Genomic DNA, 22,723 nt, shown 5'->3' on the forward strand with positions numbered 1-22,723 from the left:
CCCGCAGACAGCTTTGATCAGAGATGGGGAGGTATGGCCCCTTTGCGGCTTGTGGACTTCAACTCCCAGAATTCCTGAGGCAGCCACACTGAATTCTGGGAGTTGAAGTCCACAAGCCATAAAAGGGCCATAGTTCCCCACTCCTTAGATGCCCTCAAGACCTGTCAAAATCTTCCAGCTGACAAAAAGGTCCATTCTCAACACAACATTCAAAACTTTGCTTCTTTACCAACAAAACCCAGATTTGTAACCATACGGCTTCAATAGTGCCCGAATAATTCGAAATAAGAAAAGTGCTAGTGAAAATGCTTGGTGGTGGTGGTGGTGGTTGTTTTTTGTTCTTTAAAGAAGACACCTTTTTATCATGTTTATTATCAACAGTTAAATCCACACAGGAAGAAGAAAAAAGTCATCCAAATGTAAACATTTCAAAAAGGAAGCCTCTGATTTAAGCAAACACATCAAACATCCATATCGCTAGGACAGCGTCTCGCCATCTTCTCCTTCCGTAACTTTCGGGACTTTCCGTTTTAAGTTTGCAGTGAAGTTTTTTCCCCAGGCGTGTGAACGGCACAGAAGGGGGGGGAAAAAACCCAGGAGCCAAGGATCGTTAAAACACAGCATGCTATATCTTTTGGTTACTGGATTCCAGATCTCCCAGAGCAAATCGTTCAAGGCGTCCCATCTCTATGGCGGACACAGCACTGGGGTATCCAAAAGCCCTGCCGCTATGTCCGACATAAAAAAAAGTGCCAGCCCAGCCCGCACGCCTGCAGAGGCGGGTAAAACTCTCTCACACACACACACAAAAATTACTTACAATAATACAATTACTTACAAATTACATTAATTTTGAATTCCTCCCCCTCCCTCCGACCCACATACCTTTTCCAGCTGTTTCACAGAGGATTTCAACTCTGCTCTTGCCTGCCATCATGAAAATGTAAAAATGTAAAAGGAAAAAGGCAAGAGCTGCTGAGGTCAGGCTGGGCTAGCTGCTGCCAGAGCCTCCAATGGATGACTCTGCTTAACTGTTTAAAAAAGCCTCTTAAAAAACGCCCTCTACAGGAGGAGGCAAGAGAACCACGTGCCTCATCTACATAAGGAATTTTTCGGCTTTTAACTCTTGCTTAACTCTGCTCGAGTGATCATAAAGATAGACTAAATGAGGCACGTGGTTCTCCCGCCTCCTCCTGTAGAGGGCACTTTTTTAGAGGCTTTTTTAAACAGTTAAGCACTAAGCAGAGTCATCCCCTCTGACTCTGGCAGCAAGCAGCTCTGCCTTTTTCCTTTTAATTTTTTTTTTCTTTTCATGATGACAGTGGTGAGGCCCTGCCTCCCCTGACTACATGTCACTGCTCCACTCTTCTGCTCGCAACAGAATCCCTTATGCCACCAGGCTTCAAATTTTCAGCTTGGACAATTTAGAACTTTGCCATCTTTGATCCGGCCTAAGTATAGTACATAAAATTATCTGCTACAATGTCCTACTTGCCAATGAATACTTCAGCTTCAACTACAACAACACACAAGCTCACAATAGATACAAACTTATGGTAAACCGCTCCAAACTTGATTGCAGAAAATACGACTTGTGTGGGATAGCAATAGCAATAGCAGTTAGACTTATATACCGCTTCATAGGGCTTTCATCCCTCTCTAAGTGGTTTACAGAGTCAGCATATTGCCCCCACAGTCTGGGTCCTCATTTCACCCACCTCGGAAGGATGGAAGGCTGAGTCAACCTTGAGCCGGTGAGATTAGAACTGCTGAGCTGCAGATAACGGTCAGCTGAAGTGGCCTGCAGTACTGCACCCTAACCACTGCGCCACTCGGCTCTTGGAGATGGAAAAGGAGAACCCATGGCTAGTCCTCAACTTACAGAGCCTGGAATTTTTGTTGTAAATCATGATGGTTGTAAATTGAGGCACCTACATCATCATCTTCTTTTAACGATCCCATAATCCTGGTGAAATCTGGGCAACTGAATGGAAATAGCAGCGTGTTTTACTGGCCTGATGCCTTTCCTTCTGCCAACGCAGAGTTTTGTTCAGCAGATATATTCTCAGTGTGCCCAGAGAGAGAAATATCTGAAATTAGGGTACCTACATGATGGATCTGAATTTAGATTTTTTTTGCAGCAGCAGCCATTAGGTGAGTACGGCAGTCATAAAACAAGCACGATGTTTAAGTGAACATGGCAGTCGTTAAACAAGTCAATGCATTCCTATGAGATTTTTTTTTTTTTGCATGAAACCAGACTTTGTCTTAATCACATCACATGACTGCAGAATACAGCAACTGGTCATAACGGCGAGCCAGTTGCAATGCACCTGAAAATGTAAGTCATGTTACCATGGGGGAGTGGCACTGTTGGAACTCCGGAACTGGGTCATAAATACTTTGGGGGAGGGGTCTGTTGTATCTTCCACTGGTTGCTAAGTGACTGATCGTTTAAGTGAGGACTACCAGTATTGCTAATTATTTTAAAGAGGATCGAGTACCATGGGTGCCATCTTGAGCTCTCAAGTGAAATGAAATTAACGAAAAGGAGGCATACTTGGGTGCCCAAGGAAAAAGCTCCAGGGGGGGATTGAGAACTTAAATTTAAGCCCCACCTGATCCATGAGACAAGGGCAGAATATATGAATGGGAAACGTATCCTTCCTCTCTGTTGCCCCAGGCAGCACCTAGTTCCAAGATTCCTGGATCCAACTCTGGGTCGTTGAGGTTTGGCCAGGAGGGCAGAAGCCATATCTACTTACCCCAACTTCTTTCCCCAGGCTACTCGTTTGCAGGACATGCTTCATTCCTTCACCACTTCCGATCTGCCAAATCAAGGCCTCCGCTGGCTGACTCTGAAAGGGCCACTCTCTGGCCTGGAGCTCATACCACACGGTCCTGAGAAGCAAAGCAGTCCCAAGATGAAGGTCTGTAATATTGACAGTCATGTCACCAAATATTCATTCATTCATTCATTCATTCACTTCTTCACTCATTCATTCATTCACTCACTCACTCTGACTCATTCATTTACTTTTTCATTCATTCACTCACTCATTCATTCATTCACTCACTCACTCACTCTAACTCAATCATTCACTCATTCATTCACTCATTCACACACTCATTCATTCAATGGCTCATTATTCACTCATTCATTCACTCCATTCATTCATTCACACACTCTGACTCATTCATTCATTCACTCACTCTCATTCATTCACTCACTCTCATTCATTCAGTCATTTACTCACTCACTCATTCATTTACTCACTCACTCGGTCACTCACTCATTCATTCACTCTCATTCATTCATTCATTCATTCACTCTCATTCATTCATTCATTCGCTCACTCATTCATTCATTCACTCACTCATTTACTCACTCACTCATTCATTCATTCATTCGCTCACTCATTCATTCATTCACTCACTCATTTACTCACTCACTCGGTCACTCTCACTCATTCATTCATTCATTCATTCATTCGGGCTGTTTTAAAATCAGTCAGTGGAACATGAAGCAGCACATTCTAGCTGGAAGATTGGAGTGAACCCTGTGTTTGCCACTTGAACGTCCGTATAAAAAGTGGGATTTAAATAAATCAAATGCCAGGCCAACCTGGAGGAATTTTATCTTTTTAAATTTTAGGGCTGACAGAATCCTGAAGGTGACACAAGCTGTTGCAAAACACTGCTTTTCCTCCGACGCTCCAATGTCAGGCTGGCTGGTGTTGTTGGGTGTTGCAAACCAAAACACCCCATTGGGAATATTGTTTAACTAGCTGGAGGCAAACTTGGAAGCTATTATTGTGACAACATGCTCTTGGCGTTTTCATAAAGTGGTTACCACTTACCATAAAACCTCCAAAAGCCCCTGGGCAAGTGAATTCTCCAACATCCTTAATTCTGTTCCTGACCTAACTCAGTATTCTAGGGTTGCACAACATCCTGAACTATTAACTTTACAGTTGTACTTTGGTACTCAATTGCTTTGAAACTCATTGAATTTGGTAAAAATTTTGTGCCAGTGCTCATCGTTTGTTTAGTATTCAACACAAAGCTAGAACTTCTCGGTGTCGGCTGTCTTGCGACTCACTGCATTATTCCTTATTGGAAAAATTTGTTTGGTACCCATCATTTTTGGTATTCATTGGGCCTCCAGGAACCAATTAACAATGAGTACCGAGATACCACTGTAAATCCCACAATCTAGATCAGTGGTGTCAAACTCGCCTCCTGCGGGCCAGGTGCATCATGGCCACGCCCACCCCCCCATTTTAGCAGAGGGAAAAAGTCACGATATGACACCTGACGACAACGTGACGCCACAAGTTTGACTCTTGATCTAGATTATCACAACACATTTTAACAAATAGAAAATGCACAAATGAAGCTGCCAGATAGGTTTCCATTAGCTTAATTAAGCATGACACACAAATGGTCTTGGAGTTTTCCAACATATAGAGCTCCTATTTTTTTCATCCTGATGCTCAAGCATTTTGCTTTTGAATTATAGTTCACCAGGGCTGGGTTCCGGATTCTTTTACTGCTGGTTCGCTCAAGGATGTGCTTCGGATGCCCACGTGTGCATGCACAGTAGTAAAAAATTGCTTTTGCACATGCGCAGGAGCAAAAAAGATGGTGGTGCCTATGGCGCTGCCAATAGAACCAGTTCAAGGGTGTGGATGGCCAAGTTACTACCTATTCAGCCAAACTGGTCTGAACTGGTAGGACCCCACCTCTGTAGTACCTCCCTTCCAGTCTGGGGTCCAAGTCAAAGTTGCAAAGAATTGTAAATCCACATCTAATTCAACCAAGGACCATAATAATGCTGAAAACTGCAATGCAGGTAGTCCTCAACCTACTAACACAATGGAGCTGGTAATTTCTGTCACTAAGTGAGATAGTTATTAAGTGAGTTTTGCTCCATTTTACAACCTTTCTTGCCACAGTTGTTAAGCAAATAACTGCAGTTGTTAAGTTAGTCACACGGTTGTTAAGTGAATCTGGCTTCCCTGTTGATTGACTATGCTAGTCAGAAGGTTGCAAAAGGTGATCACATGACCCCGGACACTGCAACCGTCATAAATATGAGTCATTTGCCAATGGTCCGAATTTTGATTACATGACTATAGGGATGCTGCAATGGTCATAACTATGAGAAGCAGCCATGTCACTCTTTTCAGTGCCATTGTAACTTTGAACTATCACTAAAACAAGCTGTTGTAAGTCAAGGACTTACTGTTCTGTCTGAGGCTTCCCAAGATCATGAAGCAAACTCCTTGCCCTGACAAAAACCCTTTTTATTAATTTATTGTGAATTCTGCTCATTCACATCCAGCAAAGTCTTTCAAGGGAGGATTTCATGCCAGGCCCATATCTGCAAAACTTGGCGAGGAGTCTCAGAGAGTCACAAACCAATTAAGTAAACTAATTGACTCCTTCAAACTCCACTCCCCTTACGCTCCTCTTTTATTTCCTCTGGGAGGGGCCCTTCATCGTCCATCTGAGGCTTTACTCCCAAGTCAACCCCTGTTCTTTAGCTGTTCTCTTCTTCTTGCAACTCTGTGCATGCGCACACTGGGAACAGGCTCCAGCTGTTCGTCTGCCTCACTGATGTCTGACTCTGAAGGCAGCTGATAACTGTCAGATGGCCCTGGCCCCCACTCTGCCTCCGACGCAGAGCGCTCATCAGAGCCCTCCCCAGACTCCAAGACTGGCCCATGTTCCTCCCCAACCTCCCTGCTGTCCGAATCTGTTGCCAGCTCTGCCGGCTGCTGGCGGGCCACAACAAGGACTACCTGTGTAAAACATCAAGACAGCTCTTAACGTAATAGTTTAAGTTAATAATAACAGGTAGACAAAAATGCCAATCTGAACATCTGGCAGACTATGTGACAAACTTTTATAATTTTTTAAAAAAAAACTCTTAAGTTAGAGAAGATTGCTGTACAGGTAGTCCTTGATTTACAACCTCAATGGAGCCCAAAATTTCTGTTAAGTGAAACATTTGCTAAGTGTGTTTTGCCCCAATTTAAGACTTTTCTTGCCACAGTTGTTAAGCGAATCACTGCAGTTGATAGGTTAGTAACCTGGTTGTTAAGTGAATCCGGCTTCCCCATTGACTTTGCTCATCAGAAGGTCGCAAAAGGGGATTACGTGACCTTGGGACACAGCAACGGTCATAAACACCAACCATTTACCACGCATCTGAATTTTGACCACCTGACCCTGGAGATGCTGCACAGGTCGTAACTGTGAAAAAGTGTCCTAGGTCACATTTTTCAGAGCTGTTGTAACTTTGAACAGCCCCTAAACAAAGTGTTGTAAGTCGAGAACTACCTGTGCTATGATTGGGACTGTGCTTGGAGAGAAAAAACTATTTTTTTTCTTTTTTCAGAAGAGTTGAAGTTTCCCAGAACAGCAATTTTCAAATGTCATGACTTTTGAATGAAATATAATTTTGAAATGTAATTAATTTTCACAAGATATAAAACATAAAAATAAGTGAATGCAGGTTAACACTCACACCCACGTATGCAAATATTTCACCAGATCTTTTGAAAACATGTTAGCTACTGTTCTCAACCGTTTTCAACACTTAATTGCATCGCCTATCACTGCTAAGTAAAAGTGAAAATACCGTGGTCGCAGCAACAACCCAGAAGCAGCCCTGTGGGGGCTGCACTGAAGCAGCCACAACTTCCCCAAGTCTCAGTCTCACGGGAATCATAGGTGCTCGTATTTCGCATGCATTGTGCAATTGAGCTCATTTGAGGTATTTCTTCTAACTCAACTAAATCAGCTAGCGGTACCTGAACACACTTGTAAGTGGATCACAAGCTTCCTAACAGACAGGAGGCAGCAAAATCACATCAGATACCTGCACAATTAGCACAGGAGCCTCCCAGGGTCTAAGCCAGGCCTGTTGAACTCCTGGCCCACAGACGAACGTGTCATGCACTGGCCACGGCCACGCCCAGTTTAGTAAGGGGGGGGGAGTCCCAATACGTCCCGTGACGCCACCGTGAGAATGTGAGTTTGACACCCTTGCTCTAAGCAGTTTACAGAGTCAGCATATTGCCACCAATAATCTGGCTCCTCATTTTGCCCACCTTGGAAGGATGGAAGGCTGAGTCAACCTTGAGGTGGTCAGGATTGAACTGCTGGTAAGAGTTTGTCTGCAATGCTGCATTCTAACTAGTGCGCCACCTGGTTGTTAGAATTCATGATTACGTACAACACAGTATGATTTTTCCACTGTGATATGGGATACCATCAAGGCACTGACTGAGTATTTCTCCACATTCCCTAGCCAAGTAAAAAAAAATGGGCTATCTGGGGTTTTCAGATTGTTCCCCATCCAGGTGCTAACTTTTGCATCTTGGAGCGAGGAGGAAAGACGCGACAAGAGGATAAACTAAGCAGCAACCTTTATTCAACAAAGTAACTACGATTCAACGTGGCGTGGTTCGCGCCAAACATTTATACCTCCGAGTTTAAGCAAGGAGCCAATGGGGCGTCGAGTAACTCGACCAATCAGACGAGGATTGAACCGGCTCCGCCCAAGAACCAACCAGCCAGAGAGAGGCCTCATTTCTCGCGCTAGTATTCAACACCCCTCCCCCCCTAGTGAAGATACCCTTAGATGGGGCAAACATAGTCTTGTAAGTAGGTGGGACGGTGACGCTCTCGTCCCGACCTTCGTAACTCCCCGGCAGTTGTCGTCGGGGGGGAAATTGCCGGCGGAAACGTGTCCCTGGCGGGGCGGTGAGTCGGCGACGCGGCCCCGAGAGATGGCGCTGGCCCCGGGCCCCGTGCCTGATGTCCGTTTGTCCGCGATGGCGTCTCCGTGGCAACAAGGGTGTCCGACAATGGCCCCATACCATCCGGTTGAGATGTAGGTTCAGAGTCTCGGTAAGGGCTTCGAGGAGAAAGATAGCCGGATGGAGCACGTCTGTCCGAAATGCTCGCATCGGCTTGTCCTCCGTTCCCCGCGTGGAGGCAGTCCGTTGGGGAAAAGGTCATCGAGGGTAGCTCATGCTGAGAACGAATGTCTGTGAGGCTCGGGCCGTCTGCTTCCGCGGGGAGGCGTCGCCTTAACTGGTCCAGGTGGCGCCTCCATTGTGTTCCGTCGGCCAGGCCGGCCCTGAAGGAACAAGGGCCAGTCAGGGCTGTGATGGTTGCGGGAACCCACCGTGGATCCCCAGAAAAGGACCGGGCCCATACGGGATCCCCTAACTTAAACGCGTGGGAAGGAAGGGCCCCCAGGCTGCCCGGCAAATCCCCTGCGTAAAGTGGATGGAGTCTGTCTAGGGGGGTTCGCAATCTCCTACCCATCAAGAGCTCCGCCGGACTTTTATTAGTCGTTGGACAGGGTGTGGAGTGTTGGCTGAAAAGGTAAGCCGCCACTCTTTCTTGCCAATCGCCCTGATCCATGCGGCCCAAGGCTTCTTTGGCTGAGCGAACTGCGCGCTCCGCCCGGCCGTTACTCGCTGGATGATAAGGGGCTGTGGCTGCGTGTCTAATTCCTTGTTTGGCCAGGAATTCTTGGAATGTGGTGGAAGTAAACTGGGGCCCATTATCTGAGACTATCACATCCGGTAACCCATGTGTGGCAAACATCTTACGGAGGGCCCTCACTGTGCTCTCTGCTGTAGTGGAAGTCATGATTACCAACTCCACCCACTTAGAGTAAGCATCGACTACTATCATGAAGCTTCGGCCATGGAAGGGGCCGGCAAAGTCAATGTGTAGACGGGACCATGGGCCTCTAGGAATTTCCCACTCACGAGGAGCGGCTGTGGGGGGATTCGGCCTAGAATTTTGGCATATCTTGCATCGGCCTACGTAATCTGCAATTTCCGAATCTAGCAAGGGCCACCACACATAACTGCGGGCTAAGGCTTTCATTCTCGCTATGCCTGGATGGTTTTTATGGAGTGCGGGCAGGATTCGTGCCCGTAGGGCTGTGGGAATCACTACCCTATCCCCCCAAACAAGACAACCCCCGTGAAGAGCAAGTTCGGCTTGTCGCGCTTTAAATGGTCGGAATCCTTCCGCTACCTTTTCCGCGGGCCAGCCCCTCAAAACCCATGAAGCTACTTGGGATAAGACGGGGTCGGCCTTTGTACAAGCTGCAACGTCCGCAGCAGAGACGGGGAGGTCGGATTCGGCAATGGACAAGATAGAGAGAGCGGGCACGTGGGCTGTATCCGTCTGTGGCAAGGGGCAACGGCTCAGGGCGTCTGCGTGCCCTAACTGCTTACCCGGACGGTATAACAGCGTATACGAATACGCTGTTAGGAACTCAGTCCAACGTGTCATACGGGGAGACAAGATGGGGGGGGTTGGCTTGTCGCCTGCCAATAGCCCCAGGAGCGGCTTGTGATCCGTGACAAGGGTGAAATTCCTGCCATAGAGGTAATCATGGAATCGCTTAACACCGGACACTGCAGCCAGAGCTTCTTTATCAATTTGGCTGTAGTTCCGCTCCGTAGAGGAGAGTGTCCGGGAGTAGAAAGCTATAGGAGCCTCTGAGCCGTTTGGGAGAGCATGGCTCAGAACCGCCCCTATGCCATAGGGGGAGGCGTCGCACGTCAAGACTAGAGGCATCCTATCGCTATATTGAATTAGGACTGCCGACGAGGTTAAAATATCTTTTATAGCCGCGAACGCGTGCGTTTCACGGCTACCCCATTTCCAGGCCGCTGACCGATCAAGCAGTCGGTGTAGCGGCTCAGCTAACGACGCCTTGTGGGGGATAAAAGGGGCATAGAAATTTAAAAGCCCCAGGAACGCCTGCAATTCCGCCCTAGAGGTGGGTGCCGGTGCGTTTTTGATGGCGGCAACTTTGGAAGGAGTGGGGTGGATGCCTTGTGCATCGATGAGAAATCCCAAAAATTCTACCTTGGGGACAGCGATTTCGCATTTGCTGCGCTTTAGTTTCAATCCTGCCTCCCTAAAACGTGAGAGGACCTCCCTCAGTATTTTTAGGAGTTCCGAGTGACTGGGGGCTGCGACCAGGACGTCGTCAAAATAAGGAACGACGCCTGGGAGCCCATGGAGCAACCGCTCCATGAGGCTCTGAAAAATCCCCGGGGCAACCGAAACGCCGAATTGAAGACGGCGGCAACGGAAGGCCCCGCGGTGAGTGACGATGGTCTGGGCTGTAGCCGCATCATCATCTACGGGGAGCTGCTGGTAGGCCTGTGCCATATCTAACTTGGCGAAAATACGGCCTTGCCCTAAGGAGTGGAGTAGATGTTGTACTACGGGAACAGGATAAGGATTTGCCTGCAGGGCCAAATTAATGGTCGACTTATAGTCGGCACATATTCTCACCGATCCATCGGGTTTGACCGGGAGAACTATGGGGGTTTCCCAACAGGCATGATCCACAGGCTCAATTACCCCCTGCTCTATAAGCTTATCGAGTTCCGCGTCTACCTTTGCTCTCAATGCGAAAGGGACCCTACGTGCCTTCAGCCTGATGGGCACGACCTGGGGATCGAGGCAAAGGGAAATAGGGGTACCCTTATAACAGCCCAACTTCCCATCGAACACATCTGCGAACTCATCTAAAACGCTGTCTACGGTGCAGGGAACTACCCTGTGCACCCCCTCTATAGTGAGGCCCAAGGCAGGAAACCAATCCAACCCAAGGAGAGGGGGCAGGTCATTCCTGACAATTAAAACTGGAAGTTTCCCCTTAAAATCTCCGTATTCCACCCGGATGTGGAATATTCCTGCCGTGGGAATCCCATTTCCCTGGTAGTCTAAGAGGGAGACCCCAACGGGGCGCAATTTACTCTGGGGAACCCTAGGACAAAGGCGGGAAAACAGGGCCCAAGATAAAAGGGAACGGGAAGACCCAGAGTCCACCTCCATTCGGCAAAGCTGACCTTCAAGCCGGACGGCGGTGCTAATTTTGCGATCGCCGGCGGGGACGTGGGTAGCCTGGTAAACCACGCAGTCAGCGCTAGAGAGCTGGTAGGTAGAATGGCAGTCCTCAGCTCGCCTCGCAGGACGTGGTTGTTGGTGGCGTTGCGGTGCCTGGCGTTGGTCGCTGGGCTGCATAAATGATGGAGCTGGCACAAGAGCCCGGCAGACCCTGGCGAGGTGTCCTTCTCCTCGGCAGCGACGTCAAACAGCGGAACGGAACGGGCAGGATGCGCGGCTGTGGCGGCCGCCGCATCCGCGGCAAGGTGCGTTTGAGACTGGCTGAGCGGACGTCGGTGGTTGCTGGTGTGGTCTCCGCTTCGACTGCGTCCTCATTTGCCCGACGGTTTCCTCCTCCTCATCTTCCGTAGGAGGGAGGTCGTCGACGAGGTTCGTCTGGGTGGAAGGCCCCGCAGCCGTTTGCGCGGGGGGTTTCAGCTGGAGGCGCTCGATGTCGGCCGTGGATTGTTCAGAGAGCTCTGCTGCTCGTGCGGTCTCCACGGCTTGCACCAAAGTAATTTTATGATTCCGGAGCATACGGCTGCGCAATTGCACGTCACGGACCCCGCATACAAACTGCTCCACGAGGTTCTCCTCCAGGTCTGCAAAGTCGCACTGGGCGGCCACTGTGCGCAAGGCCTCTAGGAACTGGCTGATGGATTCGTTGGGCTTTTGCACTCGGCGGCGAAAGGTGAAACGGCGTGCGATCAGAGAAGGTGAGGGAGCGTAGTGATCCCTCAACCTGGACATTAGCTCATCCCACCCAAGTTTGTAAGCTGGCCTCGGGGCGGCCAGAGCTCTCGCAGAGGCGAACATGGAAGGCTCACAACAAGACAAGAAGAAACTGCACTTCTCTTCATCGGTCTGTGCCCGGTTCTTCGATGCAATTAAATAGCACTCGAAACGCTCCATGAAGCCATCCCATGATTCTCCGGCAGATCCGAACGGCGCAAAAGGAGGGAGCGCTGATGCCATTGTGGTACGGAACAGGCGGAAAAATTTTACATTCGCTGCCGGGGTTCTCAGCCTGAAGAGCGTATCCGTGCTGGTTCAGACGCGGTGGCAAGCTGGCTTGTTCTTCTCCGTAGTCGCGGGGGTCTAATCCCACCTTCGTCGCCAGTTTTGCATCTTGGAGCGAGGAGGAAAGACGCGACAAGAGGATAAACTAAGCAGCAACCTTTATTCAACAAAGTAACTACGATTCAACGTGGCGTGGTTCGCGCCAAACATTTATACCTCCGAGTTTAAGCAAGGAGCCAATGGGGCGTCGAGTAACTCGACCAATCAGACGAGGATTGAACCGGCTCCGCCCAAGAACCAACCAGCCAGAGAGAGGCCTCATTTCTCGCGCTAGTATTCAACACTAACCACTTCCAGACCTGCTTAGCTTTCTCCAGATGTCTTCCTTTTTTCTAGAAAGACAGGATATTTTGGCTGACCTTGACAAGAAGCTCCTGCTATGACCTTTCATTATTCTTACCCAAAAGCGTAGACATCCGCAGCTTCGGAGAAGGGCAGCTTATCTTCACCTTTCCTGGGAGCCATCTCACGCACAATCTCGGGAGCCAGGTAGCACAGCCAATCATGAGGCAGCTTCAGTTCATTTTCACGCCTGATGTCAGAAAGGAGGAGATTAAAACAGGACAGGGTTGCAGGCAGGGCTGGCTGAATTCAGGTGGACCTGAACCAAATCAGCCAAGACTCTGATTCCCAAATATATAATTGATCCACCAACAAATGATTCTTTACTTCTCAACCTCAGCAGCTTTAAGATGTGTGGACTTCAACTCCCAGAATTCCCCAACCAGCCACACGTCTTAAAGGGATGACATGATAGCAGTCAGCCTATTTTCCCAAGCACCGGAAGGCAGGACAAGAAGCAATGGAGGGAAACTAATCAAGGAGAGGCTTCATTATTAACATTTAACATGGTAGTCTGGGCCTCTTTTTTTCAAATTTAAGAAAACACGTTTCCCCCTTCTTAGCCAAGGCCATTTCTTTGGTATGGGAGAACTTGCTTTTTCAGAAACTACACAATAGAGGGTGTGTTTGGGAAGTCCTTGGGAAGACTGAATAGAGCCAAGGTGGCGCAGTGGTTAAAAGCAGCACTGCAGGCTACTGCTAGATCAGCAGCTCAGCGGTTCAAATCTCACCGGCTCAGGGTTGACTCAGCCTTCCATCCTTCCGAGGTGGGTAAAATGAGGACCCAGATTGTTGGGGGCAATATGCTGACTCTCTGTAAACCGCTTAGAGAGGCCTGAAAGGCCTATGAAGCGGTATATAAGTCTACTGCTATTGCTATTGCTATTGCTATTGCTATGTATCATATCTTCTTTACCCTGTAAAAAGATTTGTAAAAGGTAAAGGTTCCCCTCGCACATATGTGCTAGTCGTTCCTGACTCTAGGGGGCGTTGCTCATCTCCGATTCAAAGCCGAAGAGCCAGTGCTGTTCAAAGACGTCTCTGTGGTCGTATGGCTGGCATGACTGAACACCGAAGGAGCACGGAACGCTGTTACCTTCCCATCAAAGGTGGTCCCTATTTTTCTACTTGCATTTTTTACGTCCTTTTGAACTGCTATGTTGGCAGAAGCTGAGACAAGTAATGGGAGCTCACTCATTACACAGCACTAGGGATTCAAACCACCAACCTGCCGACCTTTCTGATCAACAAGCTCAGCATCTTAGCCACTGAGCCACCATGTCCCACAAAAAAATAAGGACTTGATCCACCCTTTAATAAATGTGTTTTGCTTTGCCTAAATGCTGCGGTGATTCTTGTTTTCAGGTGGGCAAAGAAGCCCCTTTGCAAAGGTTAAAATGTCTCTCTCTAATTCAGGGATCAAGTTCTTATCAGGCCATACTCTGGTGCCTGGATTTGAAGCATTAACCCTATGTAGCCTCTACCAGTGGTAAAATTCAAATACTGCTAGTTCTGTGGGAGTGGCAGGAAAAGGATACTGCAAAATCCCCATTCCCTCCCGACTCCTAGCAGAAGGATATTGCAAAATCTCCATTTCCACCCCCACTCTGGTGGGATTTGCTGGTTCTCTAAACTACCCAAATTTTCCATTATATCGGTTCTCCAGAACATGTCAGAACCTGCTGAATTTCACCCCTGGCCTCTACCATTCCTGAAACATGGGCCTCTGCTTGAATTCCAAGTCTTAAAAAAATATTTCGATAGTGAATTTAAGCCCTACAATGAACCTTAAGCATGTTCCACTTAAACTTAAACACCCATTGAATTCACCAAGAAGGTTCAAAACAGGGGCTTAACAGTCTTTGTTACTGGAGAAGAGCCTAATGCTGGGAAAGATGGGGGGCAAAAGAAGAGGGGGATGATGGAGAATAAGGTGGCTGGATGGAGTCACCGAAGCAGTGGGGCGTGAGAGGATGGCAGAGGACAGGAAGGCCTGGAGGAACGTTGTCCATGGGGCAGTGGTGGGTTTCAAAAAAATTTCGAACCTACTCTGTGGGTGTGGCCTCCTTTGTGGGAGTGGCTTGCCGGCCATGTGTTTTCTCTCTCTCTCTCTCTCTCTCTCTTTCCTTCCTCTTGTCTCTGTCCCTTTTTCCTTTTTTTCTTTCATCTCTCTCTCACTTTTTCTTTCTTTTTTCTTTCTTTCTTTCTTCCTTTCTTTCTCTTTCTCTCTCTGTGTGAGTCTGTGTGTGTGTGTGTGTGTGTCTGTGTGTGTGTGTCTGTGTGTGTGTGTCAGTGGTGGGTTTCAAATTTTTTTGGAACCTCTTCTGTAGGTGTGGCCGGCTTTCCGAGTCCACTGGTGGAACCTCTTCTATCCGGTTCGGTAGATTTGACGAACCAGTTCTACCGAACTGGTGTGAACTGGTAGGAACCCACCTACCAGTGGGGTCACGATGGGTCGGACACGACTTTGCAACTAACAACAATAATGAGTTTTCAAGTGCAGAAGGCTGTTTCCGAGCAAAAGAAGTGATAAAGAACAGTACAGCTCATTCTTTCTCGGCGGCAAGCCCAGAAACCAACAGTCCAAGGAAAATGTGGTCACCGGCTTTCTAGAATTATTACGTGGTTGTGGCAATTGGGTGAAGAGTCAAAAGCAAACTCTGAAGTTTGCTTCTGACAGGAAATTTGAAATATATGACTTACTGCATGCCAGACAAGTTTATCAGCAGAGTTTATTTCTGTTGGAATGAAGTGGCTTTCCAGTAATGAAATAACCAAATACGTCAAACATCTAAAACCTAAGAACAAGCATTTGCCATCTCATGTGATATCTTATGAAAGTTTCCAACAGAAGAACAGGCGGTAAATTTGAAAGCAGCAAAACTGAAATTAAATCCAGGTGAATGAAAAAAAAGCACTAGAGAATTATATGATGGCACATGATATGATGATGTAATATGACCTTATAGCGGCATTCCAGGATTTGAGGAGCTGCCATAAAGAAGAGGGAATCAACTTATTTTCTAAAGCATCAGAAGACAAGACAAGAAACAATGGATGGAAACTAATGAAAGAGAGAAGCAATCCAGAACTAAGGAGACACTTCCTAACAGTGAGGACAAGTAACCAATAGAACAACTTGCCTTCAGAAATTATGGGTGCCCCATCACTGAAGGTTTTTAAGACAGCCACTATTCTCAAATTGTATGGGGCAGTGAAAGAGAAAAGAGCAGTGCATGCCAGCACCCAAACTTCCAGTTTTCTGCCCGTGGGTGCACCCAATGAACAGCTGGCCAGCATGCATGCGCACACCAAAACCCCAAAAATTCAGGTGCCGGCACATGCATGCACAACTTAATGCTGCTCTTCCGGGTTTCAGCGCTCCATCGTGCACGAAGAAGGCCAGCTGAACAGTGCGTGTACGGCACAGGAACACAGAACAAGAGCCAATGAGGCCGCGCATCCTGCACGGGATGTCTCGATGTGCTGCTTCCGGCACGTATCCCATAGGTTCGCCAACACAGGTATAGGGTTTCCTGATTAGATTAGTCACTAGAAGACCTCCAGGGTCCCTTCCATCTCTATTCTGGTTAGATGGAGAACAGTGGTGGGTTCCGGATCTCGTTGCAACCGGTGCAGCTGCAACGGAGCCCGGCATCCTCCCCATGAATGCACGCGGGGCACTCCACAAGCCTCCCCGGCGCTCCAGCTGCTTGGTGGAGTGTCACGCAGGCGCTGTACGCGCCCTGTGTGTGCGCAGAAGCCCCGAAGGCTTTAAAGGACAGGTAAGGAGCTTGGGCGGGTGGATGGGCGCTCCGGAGCACCTTCCCGGAACGGTACCTGGTGCTCTGGGCAGGCTCCAGTATGCCTGTTCCGGGGCGTACCGCCTGCAACCCACCACTGATGGAGAGCCATCTTTATGGAGAGAAGATGCATAGTTTTATTTCCATCTCATCTATGGATATTGAAACCTGAATTTGGAAATCTTTCTCTTTGAAAAGCTAAGTCAAGTCCATACAGAATGAAACTATTTCCTAATCATAAATGGTTGAGGTACTGAAGATCAGTATCATTTTATTTTTAATAAACCTTAAACCAAGAAGAAGCCCCATGCCAATAGTTACATATCTAACCATGTTAATATAGGCACGCTGCCTGGGGAATTCTGGGAGTTGAAGTCCACACATTGGTGGACAACGTTGATGGAATTGAGAACCACTGATTTAGAGACTGCCCAATTCCAAATAACTGTGGGCGGCTTGCAAAAATAAAAATAAAAGTACAGATGTTGTGAATTCAAAAGAAATGCAGGTAGTCCTCTACTTAAAACCATCACTGATCCTGCATTTTGGTTGTAAGTGTGACAGTCAGAAGGCAAGTCATCATATTACAACATCTAATTTTATGATCTTTTTTGTGGTGGTCATTAAGCAAACACATGGTTGTTAAGCAACCCCATTGTTTGTTATGGGGTGGATTTTTGTTGGAAACTATAAATAAATGCTAATTTCTGTTCAGACCAAGGCTTCCTAAGAACATGAAGCAAACTCAACGAAAACCCCTTTTATTAATTTGCTGTGAATTCTGCTCATTCACATCCAGCAAAGTCTTTCAAGGGAGGATTTACAGTCACAGACCTTATCTGGCTTGGAGAGCTGCCGGGCCGATATCTTCAAAACTTGGCAAGGTGTCTCGGAGAGTCACGAACCAATTAAGTGAACTAATGGTCTCCTGCAAACTCCACTCCCCTTTTGCTCTTCTTTTATTTCCTCTGGGAAGGGCCATTCATTGTCCACTTGTGGCCTTACTCCCAAGTCGCCCCCTGTTCTTTAGCTGTTCCCTTCATCTGACAACTCTGCGCATGCGCACACTGGGAATAGGCTCCAGCTGTTCGTCTGCCTTACTGATGTCTGACTCTGAAGGCAGCTGATAACTGGCATACGGCTCTGGCCCCATTCTGCCTCCAACACCGAGCCCTCATCAGAGTCTTCCCCAGGCTCCAGGACTGGCCCATGTTCCTCCCCAACCTCCTCACTGTCTGAATCTGCTGCCAACTGTGCTAGCTGGCCACAACAATTTCTGACAAAAACATAGTTAATTGTGGTCATATGACCATGAGTCACTGCAAGCTGCTATAAATGTGGGCTGGCTGCAGAGCACTCAAAATGAAGTCATGTGACTGCAGTGTGTGTGTCAGAACCTTAAATTCAGGCCATAAATTTGTTTCTAGGACTCCATTGTAATGTCAAACTGTTGCTAAGCAACCAGTTAGGGATTACCTATACTTCTGGTGGATGGATTCTGGATTACACAGTTAAATCAGAGGTGAAGATTTTGAACCTGATGGCTAAGAGAAACTAACCAAAACTGAAATCATGGAAAACTTACCTTCCTTCTTGAACCACTCCAGAAATTCCAAACAGGCCGAAGTCAGTGATCACGACTTTTCCATTTTCATAGAAAATGTTCTTGGGTTTGAGATCTTTGTGCACAATCCCTTTTGCATGAAGGTACCCCATGCCCTAGGAGGAAAAATAATCACATATATGTGTAATGAATAGAAGAAAGAATGTTAAAACAGACAACTATATCATTGTTTTGATCTTGTTTCAACAATAAACAGAAAAATATATAATTGTTTCGATCTTGCTTCAGTCTTCATTCAAAGCCCACTCAATTGTCCGATTTACATTCCCTAGGTGGGTTGTTTAGGGACGTGGTGGCTCGGTGCCTAAGACGTTGAGCTTGTTGATCAGAAAGATCGGCAGTTTGGCGGTTCGAATCTCTAGCACCGCATAATGGAGTGGGTTCCCATTACATGTCCAGGCTTCTGCCAACCTAGCAGTTCGAAAGCATATAAAAATGCAAGTAGAAAAAATAGGAACCACTTTGGTGGGAAAGTAACTGCGTTCCATGCGCCTTCGGCGTTTAGTCATGCTGGACACAGGATCACAGAGACTTCTTTGGGCAGCGCTGGCTCTTTGGCTTTGAAACAGAGATGAACACCGCCCCCTAGAGTCAGGAACGACTAGCACATATGTCCGAGGGGAACCTTTACTTTTACCTTAGGTGGGTTGTTTGACTGTTACTTAGCAAATTGTGTGAAGTTAGCTTCCGTAAAACAGTTAATGGCTTTGTGTGTGAATTCTGTATTGTAATTAACTAAACCATGGTTAAATGACAATAGTTTAACACAGTGTGGAAACGCCCAAACAATGATGCCATGGATGTTTGTTTTGAAACGTCCCCAGCAACAACAGATCTGTGATTCATGTTATTTTAAGACCTCGCCACAGCCAAGAATCTTGCATACATATCTAGGTTTGAGGCCAATGAGTACCGTATTTTTGGAGTATGTGATGCACCAAGATTTTGAAGAGGCAATTTTTTTAAAAAAAGTTTTTGCACTTTGCAGATGTCCCCCAAATGGCCTGTTTGTCCAAAAAAAAAAAAGGCATGCATAGCCTTTAGGAGGCTTGTAGAGTAAGGTGACCAGATTTTCAGATTGGAAAAGAGGGACACCTTTGACCGGGGGGAAGGGGGGGGGGCTTGATTAAAAAAAATTTTTTTTGTCAAAAGGTCACCCCAGGACACTGAAACCAGCATAAATACGAATCTGTTGCCAAACAAAATTTTGATCACGTGACCATGAGGATGCTGCAACGGTCGCTAAGTGTGAAAAATGGTCGCAACGGTCGCTAAGTGTGAAAAATGGTCATAGTCACTTTTTTCAATGCCATTGTAACTTTGGTCACTAAATGTTTTCCCCCTCCTCGAGACTCCTCACTTCTTCCTTCATTCCTCTTGCTTATCTACCTTCACCTTATCTGTCTTCTGCTCTTTCCCTCTCTTCCTTCCTTTCTCCTTCCATCCTCTCTTCTTTCCTCACTCACTCCCTTCCTCCTTTTTTCTCTTCCTTCCTCCTTCCATTCTTTCAGCTTCATTTCTTTTGCCTATCTACCTTCTCTGTCTTTCTGCTCTTTCCATTTCTCTCTTCCTCTTCGCTTCTGTTCCTTCCTCCTTCCCTCCTTTCCTATTTCTTCCTTCTTCCTTCCTTCTGCCTATCTACCTTCACCTTCTTTGTCTTTCTGCTCTTTCCCTGTTTTCCCCTTTCCTCCCTCCCTTCTTTCCTTTCTAGTTCCATCTTTTCTTCTTTCCTCTCTCCCTCTTTTTCTTTTTTCCTTCCTTCCTCCTTCCTCTTGCCTATCAACTTTTTTATTTTTTTTGTTACATAGAAGACACATACCCACAATAAAAACAAAACAAAACAAAAAGAAAAAAACCCATCATCACATATAGCATGTCATTTGGTTACAAGTGTTTTAACATTTATCATTCTTATACATTTATTATTTCATTTAATAGGTTATAATATACAGTTTGGGTTGCTTTGTTTACCATCCCTTCCTCCTGTTATAACACCACCTTATTTTCCCTTTCTTTTCTCCCTTCCTCCCTTCTCTACTTACTTCCTTCCTGCTCTCCTTTCCCTTCCTTCTTCCTGTACCTTTCTCCTACTCCTGCTCTTCCTCATCCCCTTCCTACCCTCTCTCCTCCTCTTTCTCTCCTTTCCATCCTCCTCTCCTTACCTCTTTCTTTTCACCCTCTCTCCCTTCTCTACTTTCTTCCTTCCTCCTCTCCTTCCCCTTCCTTCTTCCCTTACCTCTCCTTTGCTCCTGCTCTTCCTCTTTCCCTTCCTACCCTCTCTCCTTCCTTTTCTCTCCCTTCCATCCTCCTTTCCTTTCCCTTTCCTTTCTCCCTCCCTCCCTTCTCTACTTTCCTCCTTCCTCCTCTCCTTCCCCTTCCTTCTTCCCTTCCCTTTCTCCTACTCCTGCTCTTCCTCTTCCCCTTTCTACCCTCTCTCCCCTCTTTCTCTCCTTTCCATCCTCCTCTCCTTACCTCTTTCTTCTTTCCATCTTCCTTTCATTCTCTCCTCCTTTCTCCCTTTCTCCCAACTCCCTTTCTGGGAGTTGAAGTCCACACACTTTCAAGTCTCCAAGGTGGAGAAAGATTGATCTATCTAATTAATATAATTATTTCTCCCTCTCTTTTTCACTCTCTCTCCAGCGCACACACGCAAATGCATAGGGCAGCCCACCTCACACACAGGTAACTCCGGGCGGCTTACGGGAAGAGGACAGCCGACCACTCACCCACGCGGGGGGGGGGGCAGGATTTCGCCAAGAAAAGTTAACTTTCCTGCGAAAGGGGCCGGCAGCCTCTCAGCTCTTCCCGGCCGGGGAGACCTCCCCCCACTTCCACTCCTGCGACCCTCCTCCCGCCTCCTCGGAGCTTCAAGCAAGCTAACTGCGAAGGCCAGGGAAGAAGAAGAAGCAGCGGCGCGAGGTCAGCGGTCCTTGGGGGCGCGGCAGAAGCCCTGCCAAAGTGCCCCTTCCCCAGCCCGGCTGCCGTTTCTGCTACTGAGGGCGGAAGGGGAGGAGGAGGAGGAGAAAGATAAAGTGGCGGCATGATCCCTGCTGCAGCCGAGGCGGGAAAGGTGCGTTTTGACAGGTCTTCCACAGCGCTGTGGAAGCCCTGCCAAAGTGCACCTTTCCCTCCTCGGCTGCCGTTGCTGCTGCTGAGTGCAGAAGGGGAGGAGGAGGAGGAGGAGGAGGAGGAGGAAGAAGGAGCGGGATGAGCAGCGAGCGGAGCCTCATTTAAAAGCAACGACGGCTGTGGCCGCTCGTTCGCTCCGCCGCTCTTGCGTGGAGGTCTGAGAAGGCAGAGGGGTGGGAGGGGCGCGAAGGAACCAGCGCGGCAGCAGCCGCGCTGGGTAGGTGCTGCCCCGGAGTCCAAGGGTGGGCGGGCTAGCAAGCGGGCGCCTTTCTCGCACACAGGGAAGGGAAGGAGGGCTGCGGCGGCTGTTTTCAGTAACCCCGCACAGGTTACTAATTCCCACCGGTTACTCACCAGTGAAGCTGAAGCAGCAAAACAAAGCAAATGCCCGCGAAATGAAATGGAGACTCCTGCGACTCACGCGGCGTGCTAAGCGGAATCCAGCCAATCAGTGAGCTGCCTGGGATGGAAAACTTCCCGTGCGTGCTTAAAGTTTTCCATCCCAGCCAGCTCACTGATTGGCTGGAGTCCAGGCCAATCAGTGAGCGGCAGGCTGGGCTGGCTTAGATTTTTAGAAATAGATAAGGAAATAACGAGCGAGCTAGCGGCAGCTGATGGGCGGGGGAGCCAGCGAGCGCCAAAATAAAGCGGGGGTTTTTGAGAAGCGGGCGGGACGCGGGAAAAATGATGAAAAATCGTGCCTGTCCCGCCAAATCCAGGACGTCTGGTCACCTTATTGTAGAGTGCTATTGGGGGCGGGGGGGGGGGAAAGGAGCAAAAAACAGCTTGTTTTTTTTGCTCATTTTTGCCCTCCCCAGCCCCCAGGAGCACTCTGGAAGCCTCCTTAAGACTATGCATGACTTTTTTTTACAAAGGGGGCGGGGTTTCAGAAGGCTAAAAATGATGTATTCAATGTACAAGACACACCCAGATTTTCACCCTCTTTTTTGGGGGGGGAAAGGTGTGTCTTACACTCTGAAAAATATGGTAAGACTTATGGCTTGGATTACAGCTATGTTTCTGAGATTCACGGGAGAGAAAATAGCTTTAAATTAGTGTTTTCCAACCTTAACCATTTTAAAGATGTGTGGACTTCAACTCCCAGAATATCCCCAGTCAGCACTGTATTCATTACCCATCTTAAAATGGCCAAGGTTGGGAAAAACTGCCTTGAATAAACACTGCGTAAAAGGAGAAAGCAATAGGAAGAATAATAAACTTTTTAATGTATCTAAATAAAATCCAGAGACCCTTTTACAACCGGAGTCCAGCGCAGTGAAATTGTTCTCCTCCAGCAGAATGAAGCCTAGAAAAAGCAGCTGCCTTCTTCAGAAAACATTCAACACAAATCCCTCTGCAAAGTCCTTCTTACCTTAATAATCTCCTGAGCTATCTGCCTGGTCTTATTGATATCCAGAGGAGTTTTTGGATCCCTGACTACGGAGTGTAGCGTCCTTCCTTTGCAGAAACTAACACAAACAGACAAATATGTTAGATACAAAGCTTAATGATACTTGGCATCTACTGTAGAAGCAGTACAGGTACTCTTCAACTTATGACCACAATTAGGACTGGAATTTCAGCCACTGAGAGTTGTGGTTATTAAGTCAGCAATCACATGAGTGCGCTCTCTCCCCCTCTCCTCTCTCTCTCTCTTTCTATTTTACTATCTTTTTTTGCCATGCAGCAACAGCAGTTGTTAAGTGAATCACACAGTCATTAAGAAAAACTGGCTTCCCCCATTGAGGCTGCTTGTCTGAAGCTTACTGGGAAGGTCATGAATGTTATTTATTTGTTT

At 47.5% G+C, this 22,723-nt stretch overlaps 1 protein-coding gene across 1 annotated transcript; it reads right to left on the reverse strand.

Annotated features, from left to right (window-relative positions):
* Nucleotides 1-154: 154 nt before the first annotated feature.
* LOC116507795 (kinase suppressor of Ras 1-like) lies at nucleotides 155-22,390 on the reverse strand. Its single transcript, XM_032216126.1, has 5 exons — nucleotides 22,298-22,390; nucleotides 17,758-17,891; nucleotides 12,428-12,559; nucleotides 2,766-2,901; nucleotides 155-340 (listed from the first exon to the last, which is right to left on the reverse strand). Exons 2-5 carry the CDS (start codon nucleotides 17,886-17,888, stop codon nucleotides 155-157), a joined length of 585 nt encoding a protein of 194 aa, XP_032072017.1. The 5' UTR covers nucleotides 17,889-17,891; nucleotides 22,298-22,390.
* Between the last annotated feature and the right edge of the window lie 333 nt (nucleotides 22,391-22,723).

This window comes from Thamnophis elegans, chromosome 4, assembly GCF_009769535.1.
Source record: "Thamnophis elegans isolate rThaEle1 chromosome 4, rThaEle1.pri, whole genome shotgun sequence".
Taxonomy (NCBI): domain Eukaryota; kingdom Metazoa; phylum Chordata; class Lepidosauria; order Squamata; family Colubridae; genus Thamnophis; species Thamnophis elegans.

Excerpts from the sequence above, each read along its gene's own strand:
- LOC116507795 (XM_032216126.1), bottom strand. The coding sequence starts at position 17,888 with ATGGGGTACCTTCATGCAAAAGGGATTGTGCACAAAGATCTCAAACCC. Across the intron at positions 2,902-12,427 it reads GCGGATGTCTACGCTTTTGG|GACCGTGTGGTATGAGCTCC; the intron begins GTAAGAATAATG and ends TTTGCTTCTCAG. Across the intron at positions 341-2,765 it reads GCCTGGGGAAAGAAGTTGGG|AACAAAAAACAACCACCACC; the intron begins GTAAGTAGATAT and ends TCTTCTTTAAAG.